The sequence below is a fragment of the Xenopus laevis genome, chromosome 2L (genome assembly GCF_017654675.1).
Source record: "Xenopus laevis strain J_2021 chromosome 2L, Xenopus_laevis_v10.1, whole genome shotgun sequence".
In the NCBI taxonomy this organism is placed as follows: domain Eukaryota; kingdom Metazoa; phylum Chordata; class Amphibia; order Anura; family Pipidae; genus Xenopus; species Xenopus laevis.
The window spans coordinates 167,638,415-167,651,606 of record NC_054373.1 but is presented as its reverse complement, the minus strand read 5'-3'; the positions used below and the strand labels follow the sequence as shown (position 1 = coordinate 167,651,606).

Below are 13,192 nucleotides of genomic sequence, written 5' to 3'. Positions count from 1 at the left end.
TCATTTATCAAGCTGGACTTGAAGTAATTTCCTTTTGCACTTCTAGTTTTCTTTGTTAAGAGTTGATGATTTCGCTTTCTAAGGTTTGTGATTAATGTCAAGTGCAAATTATTGGCATAACTTACTCCAATCCTGGAGTCTAAGGAATGCTTTTAGGCCTGTGTATTAGTGGGAAACTTCTCGGCTGTGTTAAAACTATGAGGAAAGTCATTTAAGTGTGACCACCAGTTCAGCCCTCGCAGGTGCAGTGGACTCACATGATGGCCTGTCAGAAAGAGAACAAGAGGAACCAGATCTAGTGGATTTGTAACATGGGTATGTCTGCAAGTGGAGCTGATGCTGTAATCTTGGCTGAAAGTTAATCTGAAGACCACAGGAAACCCCGAAACGTTTGCTGGGATCTCACCTTAAAGGGGTGAAGGGGTAAAGTAGTTCTCAGAATGCTCTCCATAAACAAATACTTTTTTCAATTTCTTTCCATCTTTTATTTTTACCATTTTCCCAAAATGTAAGTTTAAAATGTAATGTTCCTGTATCTGGTGTTTGAGTCTGGCAGCTGTGATCCAGGAGCATCTGAACTGTTAAAATTTGCTGCATTTAGTTGATACAATTAGTTGATACATTTATCAGCAGTATCTGCAGAATATTAGCAGCTATTGTATCAGTTCTAACAGCTGCCTTTAAAGGGGAGGCTTGCAAACCCCTAACACACCCATCACAGTTACCTGTTTCTTCAAAAGGTATGAATAAATGCCATTTTCTATGCTGAAATCCAGTTGTTTAACAGTTCGTCTCTTCCTGTATCATTTGAAATCCTGGCAGGGAAGGAGGGACTAAAACACTGATGTTACAAATTGTAACAACTTCTCCACAGCTTACAGACAGCATGCAGGAACTACATAACCCACAATTCAATTATATTACATTCCTTATTGAAATCACATGAGCAGGGAATTGTGGTGTTTGGAGGATGCAGGCTGAGGACAGACGGCTGCTTATACAAAGTAACAATAGTCAGCCAGCTCAGCAAAGTAGTCAGCCAGATCAGCAGGAGTCTAGTCTTAGGGAACTGTTCCAAACCATTAAAAATCATTCAAACCAATCAAGTCTGCATATTTTTTAGTTGATGTATATTGCAAAGTTGCTTGAAATTATGTTTACTTTTCAAAAAAATTATGTTTGTGTGGAGCTCCTCTTTAATGAAACTCAGGGATTCTGCTCAGCAGGAACAAAGATAACAAATGTATCAACTAAATGTATCGATTTAAAACAGCTGGCGAACCGAATTGGACGCCGACCCCTCCCCCAGTCTCCAGGCCAAAAAAGGTTGGGGACCCCTGAGCTAAAGAGTCGGCACCCCCCAGAGCGGATTCAGAAGGAGAAAAATTAAACTTTACAGTTCAATATTAGAAAAACAGTCAAAGATAGAAAATTAGGGATGCACTGAATCCACTATTCTGGATTTGGCCGAACCCACGAATCCTTCACTAAAGATTTGGCCGAATACCGAACCGGATCCTAATTTGCATATGAAAATTAGTGGTAGGAAGGGGGAATGGATTCCGTTCGGTCAGGCAGAAAGGTTTGGCCGAATCCTGCTGAAAAAGGCCAAATCCTGGCCGAGCCCCTAACTGATCCTGGATTCGGTGCATCCCTATAGAAAATACAAAGTAATCGGGAAAAGTATTTTTTTTCTGGTTAACTATCTGAAACCAACTGAACTGAAAAACGTGTTTGAAGGTGAACAACCTTGGAGTTTTTGCAGAAGCACTGAATGGAGTGTTGGTAGGTAAAAGGAAAGGAAGGTTGTGGCAATTAGTTCAGTGCAGCATATTTAAAAGGTGGGCAGACCAGCACAATAATACTGGTGTATTGAATGTTGAAGACTGGCATTGGAAAGATATCAGCAAGTTATTTGACTGGACCAGATGTAATGGGCAGGACAGCAAATTATGCAAGCAAAGGTCAAGAGAAGCAAGTGCACTGGATTTAAAAGAGGTGTGGTAGGAAGACCAGCACAATGTGCATGTGGTGGATTAAGAGAGTGGCTAGAGGGAGAAGAGTTTGATTGAGAAGGTGTGCACCTTTTAATAAAGGCAGTGCTGTACAGATTTAGGTTACCTTTCCTATCCTGTAATTTTTACAAAATGGAATGGCAGTCAATTGCATCATAACCCTATTTCTGGCTGGGAGTACAAACAAACGCATTACACATTTTCGGATTCACTTAATAAACAGGGAAAAAAAAAATCTATGTATTACTTACCATTGTGGGGTTACAACTACTTATCAATTGGCTGACTTCATGGAAAATGCTCTTGCAGTCGATTGATTTGTCTAAAGATCCTCTTTTCACTATAACAGCTACCGCTAAAAGAATTTGCTCTCGTACATATTTCTGAAGGCTGCAAAGGAAAATATGCATTAAATGGACCGGTGTTTGAGAGCGACATTGAGTTGTAAGAAATCAATAAAGGATAAGACAAAACATTACATTAAGAAAGAACAACGCAAACCTAAGTTAGTGCCACTTAAACTGTAAGCTCTACGGGGCAGGGACCTTTTTCCTTTTTTCTCTGACACTTAGCATTTATTCTTTAATGCAACTGTACTTTGTATCCACTTGTACTTTAATGCCCCCGTTTGTTCAATAAACGTATTATTCTTTCGTACACTGCTGCATACATAAGGAGTGCTATATAAATAAAAATATAAATACAAATAGCAAAAGCAACAGAAATAAAACACTAAACTACACTACGGGGAACTACATTTTTGATGGATAAAGGTTTCCTAGTTTATATGGGAGTACATGTCCTTCCCCGGTATGGGACCTGTTAACCAGAGAAAATCCCAGGTGCCTAGCTTTCTGGATAAGGGATCTTTCTGTAATTTGGATCATCTTAAGTCTACTGCAAAATAATTTAAACATTAAAATCCCAATAGGATTGTTTCAACTGCAATAAGGATCAATTATATCTTAATTGGGACCAAGTACACTATACTGTTTTATCCTTACACAGAAAAAGGAAATCATTTTGAAATTAATTAAAATGTAGTCAAGCAAGTTATGGTAACTGTTGCTTGAAAACATGCACTGTCCCCTTTACAAGCCCTTTCAGGAGACATAAAGCTGTTCCCCAAGTTACAGATTTTATGCCAACCAGCTGTTGGAACAATTTGGGCTTATTTCCTAGCTTGTACAGACCTGCTGTAAGAGAAACGCATCCACTTCCTGATGTAGTCCTCATAATTGGATTTTCCAGCAAGCCCCATAATTCCCTGGCAGAACTAAGGTCAGATACCTGGTTGATACCTGGTTTGATTCTTTTCCAACTTTAAGATTCAATTAACTAGCCAGTTGTTTTAAAGATCCACTAGGGTGGGCTATTCATTGGGCTCATAATTATCACAAAGTCAAAATGCTTCTCTAAACGTTAAATAACCCAACCACAGAAAATTTAAAGTAGTAACCAACTTTTGTGGACATTTTGGTTAAGGGCATTCCTTCTGTTTTGCCATTGCCTTATGATTCATATTCCTGTTTCCCTCTTCCTGTGTAAGATGAGAGCAAGTGTGGAGCAGGGTTATCTTACCTGCCATGTAGTAATAAATGTACCAAAGTTCCTGTGCTTGTCGGACTGCTTCACCTGAACTAACAGCAGAATCATGTAACCCACTGCTAGTCAAGTAGTTTATTACAATTAAGTTTTCACTTTGACATTTTCAAATTACATAACCTCTACTAGTACAGTATTGGATCACAAGAAGATCTTACTCACTTAGGCCTCTGTAAGACGTAGGTTAAAAGGAATGTTCGGAGTGATTCAATGCTACTTTTTTCCAAGAGGATCCATTCTCTTACAACTGCTTCCATTATAGCTGTTGCCGCTTGGAAAAGGACATAATCGACTTTACTAGTTTCTGTTTTGAAAAAAAAAAAAAAAATAAAATTGGATTTAGACACAAAAGGCAAACAGGACAGTGGAGCCGATAGAAAGGCTAAATAGTGTGCAATGTAAACACACTCAGACACCTGACTATATTCAATGCAAAGGTGCAGATAAATGGAAATGTATGAAAGTCCAGTTTACCTGTGAGTAAAGTCAGGCTAAGCAGTTACAAGTATTTGTTTTACTATATTTCCATACACTAAGGGGGTTGTGGTGTTTATACAAATGGTCTGTAGATGTCACTGTGTTCAGACATACTGTGCATACTTCTGTCAGGGCCCAAAGGCTCTGTTGTAGTGTGGACCAAGGAGGAGACAACAACACCAAGTTCGCGGTACAAAAGGATTTATCAGAAGAATAGTCGTAATCAGGCAAATGGTCAATACAGGCGGCAAGGATCAGAATCGATGAAACAGGCAAGAAGTCGGTACACGGTTTGCAGAATATCAAGAAATCACACCCAGGAACTATACAAGATAGACCTATAATTGGGCAAGGACAGAAAGGGCACTTGGAATTAAATAGTCCAAAATTTGGCGCCAAACTTGACGCATTCACGTCATGACGCCGACGCCTTGACGTTGGCGTCCTGACGCCGGCGCACATTCTGACGCCGGCGTCCATTCCGTCGCCGGCGACCAATCCTGGGGCGACACGTTTCTGACGCAGTCATATTACGACCAGGAAGAGCCGCATGGTGGAGCAGGAGGTCGCCATCTTGGATGTCCCGTGGGGTAAGTTCTTTACTTTCCATTACAGTTCCCCCCTCCTTAGGGGGGGCCTCAGGACCACCGAGGCTAGGAGAAGAAGGAAAAAGTTTGTGGAACTTATGAACCAGGACAGGTGCATGAACGTCCGAGCTTTTCACCCAAGAACACTCCTCTGGACCGAACCCCTTCCACTCGATAAGATATTGAAGAGAGCCTCGGGAAATACGAGAGTCCAAGATCCTTTTGACTTCAAATTCCTTGTGATCGTCAACCAAAACAGGAGCTGGAGAGGAAGAAGAAGAGGGGCAAGACATAGCAGGTTTAAGCAGGGAAACATGAAAAACATTAGGTATCCGCAGCTCAGGAGGAAGTTGAAGACGAACAGCCACAGGGTTGATGATTTCGATGATAGGGAAGGGGCCGATGAATTTTATCACCAGGACTGTATGGAGGGGGAAGAAATCCTTCTTTTATCAGCAAACTTTTTCTGCACCAGGGAACTCTTTTCTAAGTTTGCAGCAGTAGCATGCCAAATAGCCAACATGTGAGCAGCTTGGTCATTGGCCGCAGGCACATTGGTAAGAAGAAAATCTTGGTAAAAAGCCAAAGGATTGAGACCATAAACACAGAAGAAAGGAGACTTTTGGGAAGAAGAATGCAGAGCGTTGTTGTGGGCAAATTCAGCCCAGGGAAGAAGATCCGACCAATCATCCTGGCACAAGGACACATGACAACGAAGAAACTGTTTTTACCGTCAGAAGAAGATCTTTGAGATAGAACTGCTCCAGCTCCTACATCAGAGGCATCGACTTCAATGAAGAAAGGTTGAAGGGGTTCAGGGTGTCTGAGAATTGGAGCAGAAGAAAAGGCTTCCTTGAGGGTCTTGAAGGCTTCGAGAGCTTGAGGAGGCCAGTGTTGAGGTTTGTTCCCTTTACGGATCAGGGCAAGGATTGGATGGATCTTGGAAGAAAAGTTTTTGATAAATTGTCTATAATAGTTGGCGAAGCCAATAAATCTCTGAACTGCCTTGACGCTGGTAGGAAGGGGCCAATCCAAAATTGCAGAAACTTTGGCGGGGTCCATCTTAAAACCTTGTGGAGAAATGATGTAGCCAAGAAAAGGAATGGAAGAAACTTCGAAGGTGCATTTTTCCAATTTGGCAAAAAGATTGTTTTTCCTCAACCTGGAAAGAACTTCACGTACTTGGCAACGATGATCAAAAAGGTTTTTGGAAAAAATAAGAATGTCGTCTAAGTACACGACCACACACTGTCCCAAAAGATCACGAAAAATGTCATTGACCAATTCTTGGAAGACCGCAGGAGCATTGCAAAGACCTTAAGGCATGACGAGATATTCGTAATGGCCATCACAAGTATTAAAAGCGGTCTTCCATTCGTCTCCCTCACGAATCCGAATAAGATTGTAGGACCCTCGTAGATCCAGCTTAGTGAAGAAACTAGCCCCCTTGAGTTGATCAAAGAGTTCAGAGATGAGAGGAAGAGGATATCTGTTCTTTACGGTGATTTTATTTAACCCCCTGTAGTCAATGCAGGGCCGTAGACTACCGTCTTTCTTTTCAACAAAGAAGAACCCTGCTCCGGCAGGGGAGGTAGAAGGACGAATAAATCCTCTCTGAAGATTCTCCTGGATATAGGACTTCATAGCAGAAGTTTCGGAGGGAGAAAGCGGATAAGTGCGGCCTCGGGGAGGCATGGAGCCGGGTAAAAGTTCGATAGGACAATCATAGGGACGATGAGGTGGGAGAGTCTCAGCGGACTTCTTATCAAAGACATCGGAAAAGGCTTGGTACACAGGAGGGAGAGAAGAACTTGAAGATACTGAAGAAACTTTGACAACAGGAACAGCAGGTAAACAGTTGTGTATACAAAATGGACTCCAACGGGAAATTTGAGAAAAGGACCAGTCAATGACCGGATTATGAACACACAGCCAAGGCAATCCCAGGACAACGGGAGTTGAAGGGCAGTCGATAAGAAGAAAAGACAGTCTTTCCAAATGCATAGTGCCCACTTTGAAGGAGAGTTCTTGAGTAGACTGTGAGATGATGGCAGAAGAAAGGGGACGATCATCAATCGCCAGGACTCGAAGAGGAGTTGCCAAGGGTTGGAGCGGAATGGTATGATTAACCGCAAAGGCACGATCCATGAAGTTGCCAGCAGCACCAGAATCGAGGAAAGCCCGAGAAGAGATCTTCTTGGAGCCGAACTGGATTTGGACAAGAAGAAGAAAGCGTTGAGCAGAGGAATGGGGAGGAGAACAAATTCCACCCAGGTAAGTCTCCCCAAGCTTACCTAGGTTTTGGAGTTTCCCTGCTTCACTGGGCATTCCTGGGCGAAGTGGGCTTTTCCCCCACAGTAGAGGCATAACCCAGCGGCCCTTCTCCGGAGCTTCTCCTGTTCGGAAAGGTGTGCCCGCCCGATCTGCATTGGTTCTTCAGGTGGTAAAGAAGAGGTAGCAGGTGCCGCAGGAGGAGGAGGAGAAAGGTTGGAAGCCGGACTGGGAAGTAAGGGTCTTTGGAAGCGTGGCGCCAGGGTGGGTTGGTACCTGGAAAACTTCCTAGCACGCTCACTGTCAAGTTCGACCTGGAACTCCCTCTGTCGGGTGTCAACCTTCACAGCCAACGCAACAAGGTCCTCCCATCGGGAAGGAATCTCACGAGAAACAAGATCGTTCTTGATGCGCATCGCCAGGCCGTTGTAGAAGGCAGCATGGTATCCGTCATTATTCCACGAAGTTTCTGCCACGAGGGTTCGGAATTCGATGGCATATTCCGGAACAGAACGAGTCCCTTGCTGCAGCTGGAATAAACGAGCCGAGGCAGAGGTAGCCCGACCAGGAGCATCGAAGACTGTGCGAAGGTCCTGGATGAAGGCCTTGGCATCATCGATTACCGGATCTTCCTTCTCCCAAAGAGGAGAAGCCCACTCCAGAGCTTTCCCTTGCAGGCGGGTAATAATATAGCCCACTTTAGCTCGCTCCGAGACAAACTGACCTGGAAGCAGGGTGAATTGGATCTCACACTGGTTGATGAAACCACGGCATGATTCCGGATCACCGCTATACAGAGGAGGTGCAGGGATGCGAGGCTCGGAAACCTGGAGCGGAGTTGCAGGAACCGGCATAGGGACTGGAGCCACAGGAGATAAAGCAGATAATTTCTCCAGGATTGCTTCAAGTGCCTGGCCGAAGTGGGTTTGCTGGGCTTCATAGGTGTGCATACGGGAAGCCAATCCACGAACGGCTCTGCCGACATCAGTAGGAACTTGGGGCTCCTCAGAGGGGTCCATGGGCCAATTATACTGTCAGGGCCCGAAGGCTCTGTTGTAGTGTGGACCAAGGAGGAGACAACAACACCAAGTTCGCGGTACAAAAGGATTTATCAGAAGAATAGTCGTAATCAGGCAAATGGTCAATACAGGCGGCAAGGATCAGAATCGATGAAACAGGCAAGAAGTCGGTACACGGTTTGCAGAATATCAAGAAATCACACCCAGGAACTATACAAGATAGACCTATAATTGGGCAAGGACAGAAAGGGCACTTGGAATTAAATAGTCCAAAAGTTGGCGCCAAACTTGACGCATTGACGTCATGACGGCGACGTCCTGACGCCGGCGCACATTCTGACGCCGGCGTCCATTCTGTCGCCGGCGACCAATCCTGGGGCGACACGTTTCTGACGCAGTCATATTGCGACCAGGAAGAGCCGCATGGTGGAGCAGGAGGTCGCCATCTTGGATGTCCCGTGGGGTAAGTTCTTTACTTTCCATTACAACTTCCCGACAGTGTAAAAGTGAAAGTTACTGTTGTGTAATGCCTGCATGACTCTGCTAATAAAGCACTGTTATACTCTACTCATCCTCGGCTACCCAAAACCTAACAGGGGTTATTTATTAAAGTCCGAATGCAAAAAATGCAAAAAATTTACACCATCTTACACCATCTTAAACTCCGATGGTGTAAAAAGTACTCCAACCTGCCAAGTTCATGGAGAAGTCCTGAAGATATACTTATCTGCACTGGGTTTGGTGCAATAATGCAAAGATTTTGTGGTTTTTGGGCGGAAAAATTTGTAAAATTCGTTTTTTTCTAGTTTTTTCTCACAGGAAATTTTTGGAAAAATGTATTGATAAATAAGGGGTGGGGGACCCCGTGCAGAGTAGTTTTCAGCAAATATTCAGATATTTTGATAAATAACCCCCTAAGAGACATTGAGCTTGATGCCTAAATTCATTCATTTCATTCTCCATTTTATTGAATTTCTTTGCCATCATGGAAATCACGGCTTTACTGAAATTCAATGCACTGAAGTCCCCAGAGTGTTGGCCTTTTTTTTTTGTTTTATATGCCAAAATTTACTCGCTTACTCTTACCCAAAACCCACCCTGGGATACCAATGTAAGTGGGCCGCCATCTTCTTCCTGGATCCTCTCTATGGCCCTAAGGTATGCACAGCAAAAAGCCAAACTTTGAAGAAAAAGACGGCTTTTAACTACTGTGTATGCTCATCGAACAGGAGCATAAGCCTGCGGTGTCAGTTAATTGATTATAAACATTTTGGCAGTCCTCACTAATTTGGCCTTTTGTGATTCTGTCTGATGTATATTATATAAGATTTATCTATAGATCTAAACAACATTGCACACACTGGCCTTTTGAACAGAAAAAAAATATTTGTGAACCAACGTTTCGGCCACCGCAGAGATTGTGGTCAAGGTTTCTGCACCCTGGCAGAGCTCTTTAACGTGAGTGCAGCTACTTGTACACTAAGGATGTTATTTATTAAGGTCTGAATGCCAAAAACTCGAAAAATTTTATTTATTTTGTTTTACTATAAAATCGGAATTTTTAGTGAATTTTTTTTTTTGGGATTTATTATATCACGAGGATGGAATGTCAGAATCCGAAAAGACCTGCCGAGGTTGTATAAGTTAATGGGAGAAGTCCCGAAGATATACTGATCTGCGCTAGGTTTTGTGCAATAATCCGAAGATCTTGTGGCTTTTGGGGAAAAATATGAAAAAAAGGAAAATCTGAAAAATTCGTACGATTTGACTTTTATTTTTCTTTACAGGAAATTTCCTGGAAAATGTATCGATAAATAAGGGGAAATAACCCGTGTGGATTCGGTCGGAGTATATTTCTGAAAATAACTAGATAAATTCAGATTTTGATAAATAACCCCCTAAATGTGGAAATAATGTACAAATCCTGAGTGAGCCAGTATTAACTTTAATTTGTAAAAATGAATCGCAATCTGCGCAAAACAACTTACCCAATATGTGCTTGCAAACTGCAAACGGTGACTTCGACTTTCTGAAGGACAGGAAAACATGCTCTGCGTGCTGCCGTTGTTCATTATTAACCATTGATGGCGGTGCCTGTAAGGGAAAAATAATCCGTTAAATGGAAGGCACCAGCCAGATGTATGGAGTGGGTTTGCATCAATACTGCTGTCTTTATCCACTAGTTAAAACAGGCACAGGCATCAGTAATCCTTCCCTACCTACAACTCCCCTAAAATTGCAAAGACTCATAATATGATGCAGATAGCTCAATTATGCTCCAACTGCAGATAAAGGGGAAAAAGAATACTAAACGTTTTGTATTACAGGCTCAGAAGAATATGTTCCTAAGGCTTCACAATTTCATTATAATTAAAATGTTATTTTAGAGAATTAATTGTACTAAGACGGCGTAGTTAAAACATGTGCTTTTAATTAGCCCACTGTGTCTTTAAAGGGGCAATTCACCTGCACAAACTGATTTTCAAACAGTACATCATAATAATGACATTCAATTATAGGTATGGGACCTGTTATCCAGAATGCTCAGGACCTGGGGTTTTCCGGATAATGGATCTTTCAGTAATTTGGATATTTATACCTTAAGTCTACTAGAAAATCATGAAAATATTAAATAAACCCAATAGGCTGGTTTTGCTTCCAGTAGGGAGTACTTATATCTTAGTTGGGATCAAGTACAAGATACAGTTTTATTTTTACAGAGAAAAAGGAAATCATTTTTAAAGAGGTGGATTATTTGATTATAATGGAGTCTATGGGAGACAGCCTTTCTGTAATTCTGAACTTTATGGATACGGGATCCTATACCTGTACTATAAAATTTGCCATGTTTCCAAGTAGCAGATCAGTAACCGAGTCTTCTAAATTGTTACAATTTCGTACATACAGGGCTATTCAAATAGAGGATTTTGAGTCATAAGTGGCCTTGTTCTGTATGTAAGCTAACTGGACAGACAGCACTGGCATCCTTTGCTGTGTAATTACGCAGAAATGCATTATGGGTAGACTATAAGAAGGTATTTTGTGACATATTGTTGTCTGTGGGAACCGTGTGCTATTGCTTAAAGAACTGCATGAAATAACTATAATTTGGATCTTCATACGTTAAGTCTACTAGAAAACGATGTAAACATTAAATAAACCCAATAGCTGGTTTTGCTTCCAATACAGATTAATCATATCTTATGGTGGGTCAAGCACAAGCTACGGTTTTATTATTACAGAGAAAAAGGAAACTGTTTTTAAAAAATTGGATTATTATATTATAACGGAGTCTATGCAAGATGGTCTTTCCGTAATTCCGAGCTTTCTAGGATAACCTTTCTGGATACCTGTATCCTTAAATTTGTGTTCTAGGATATAATTTACGATGAAAGACTCTTAAACTGCACTGGTTTATTTTAATGTCCCCCCATAACTTTCCCACAGCGATAGTGCCATCTACTGGCTAATGATGCCTGATGCATACAAATCAAGAGATATCCAGTGTTCCAGTTTTAGCTGAAAAAAATCTTGGGCTGGCTCCACCACGAGTTCCTGTCGTAATACAAAATTCGTAAAGCTATAAACCAAAAACGGTGAAGGAAGCCTCAGAAGCAGGGCTTTGCTGCAATTCAATTTATTAAGTTGTGCCGCTACATGTTTTGGGCTACAAGCCCTTTCTCAAATGATGCCTGATGCACATAAATGGCAGAGTGTGTTATAGCAATATGAGGGGTAGGGACAGAGTGTCAGACCAAAAGTTGACCAAAAAAAAAAAATGCAAAAATAAAATTTTAAATTCTGTTTCTGAAATAAACAACATACTCTTCACAATCTGTCTGTCTCTCTATATGCAGCTTTGTGTTGGAGTCAAAATTTGATGGACAGTTAAAACACTTATGGCACCAAGGCAAAACACCCAGTGTGTCATAAGCATTTTAGTGATCAGGTGAAGAGGTTACTGCCACGGCAAAACCTTAAAATTCTGAGAGGTGCCTCTGGGCATTAGATGTAGGACAAGTGAGCAGAGGCCAATACCAAATCATACATGCAGGGATTAGTGAAATGGAGGCTATGGAAGGTAGTACCATTGAATTCAGTGTGGCAGAGAAATACCTGGCTACAGGAGAAATCTGACATATACAGTGTCTTTCCTATTTTGATGGCTGGGGAAGCAGCTGCCAGTGGTTATTTTGATCATGATTTTTCTCCCACAGGTGATGGGGCAGAAATGAAAAACTACCGGGAGCCATGAGCCTCAGGCAGACAATGATTAACTGCAAGGGCTGCTTTTATAAGGAAATCAGGGAGAAAAAAAAACATATACAAGTATGGGACCTGTTATCCAAGATGCTCGGGACCTGGGGTTTTCTGGATAGCAGATCTTTCTGTAATTTGGATGTTCATACCTTAAGCTTACTAAAAAAATCATTTAAACATTAAATAAACCCAATAGGCTGGTTTTTCTTCCAATAAGGATAGACTCTATCTAAGGGGCAAATTCACTAAAGGACGAAGCGCCTAACGCTAGCGTTAATTCGCTAGTGTAGCGCATTTTTGTTAATGTGCCGATTCACTAACGGACGTTGGCGTAAATTTGCTAGTGTTACTTCGCACCCTTACGCCTGGCGAATTTGCGCAACAGACGTAACTATGCAAATTCACTGACGCGCGCATTTTTCTGAACGCTACCTTTTACGCCAGACTTCCTTCGCCACCTCAGACCAGGCGAAGTGCAATAGAGTAGATAGGGATAGCTTCCAAAAAAGTTAAGAAATGTTCTTAGGGGCATGTTTACTAACATTGGAGATAAATATTTGGAGAGATTTCTGGAGATGTTGCCCATAGCAACCAATCAGATCTTTGCTTTTGTTTTCTAAGTTATAGATGGCTGTTTAAATCTAATTGCTGATTGGTTGCCATGGGCAACATCTCCAGATATTTATCTCCAATGTTAGTAAACATGCCCCTAAGTCCCAAAAATGCTGGCGTTTTTTCTTTTTTTATGGGTGATAGGCTGAAAAAGATCGAAAACATTTTTGGGGCTCCCCTCCTTCCCCCCCTACATTTCCTAACTCATGGCACCTTAACTATACAGTAGGCACATGTGTAGGGCAAAATAAAAATTGTATTTGCTGTTTTGAAGGTTTCCCAGGCTTGTGTAGTGATGCTTCATATACCTCCATTGTAACTTCAATTTGGCGCCGTATGCAAATTA

At 41.9% G+C, this 13,192-nt stretch overlaps 1 protein-coding gene across 2 annotated transcripts in view; it reads right to left on the bottom strand.

Moving 5' to 3' along the window:
• The window catches only part of xpo4.L (exportin 4 L homeolog), a 131,618-nt gene that overhangs the window by 66,750 nt on the left and 51,676 nt on the right, over positions 1-13,192 (bottom strand). For both annotated transcript variants that reach the window (XM_041581111.1, NM_001096175.1), the window contains 3 exon segments: positions 9,963-10,068; positions 3,783-3,924; positions 2,267-2,405 (listed from right to left, as the gene is read on the bottom strand). In XM_041581111.1, coding sequence (XP_041437045.1) covers positions 2,267-2,405; positions 3,783-3,924; positions 9,963-10,056 — 375 coding nt within the window. In that variant the 5' untranslated portion in view covers positions 10,057-10,068.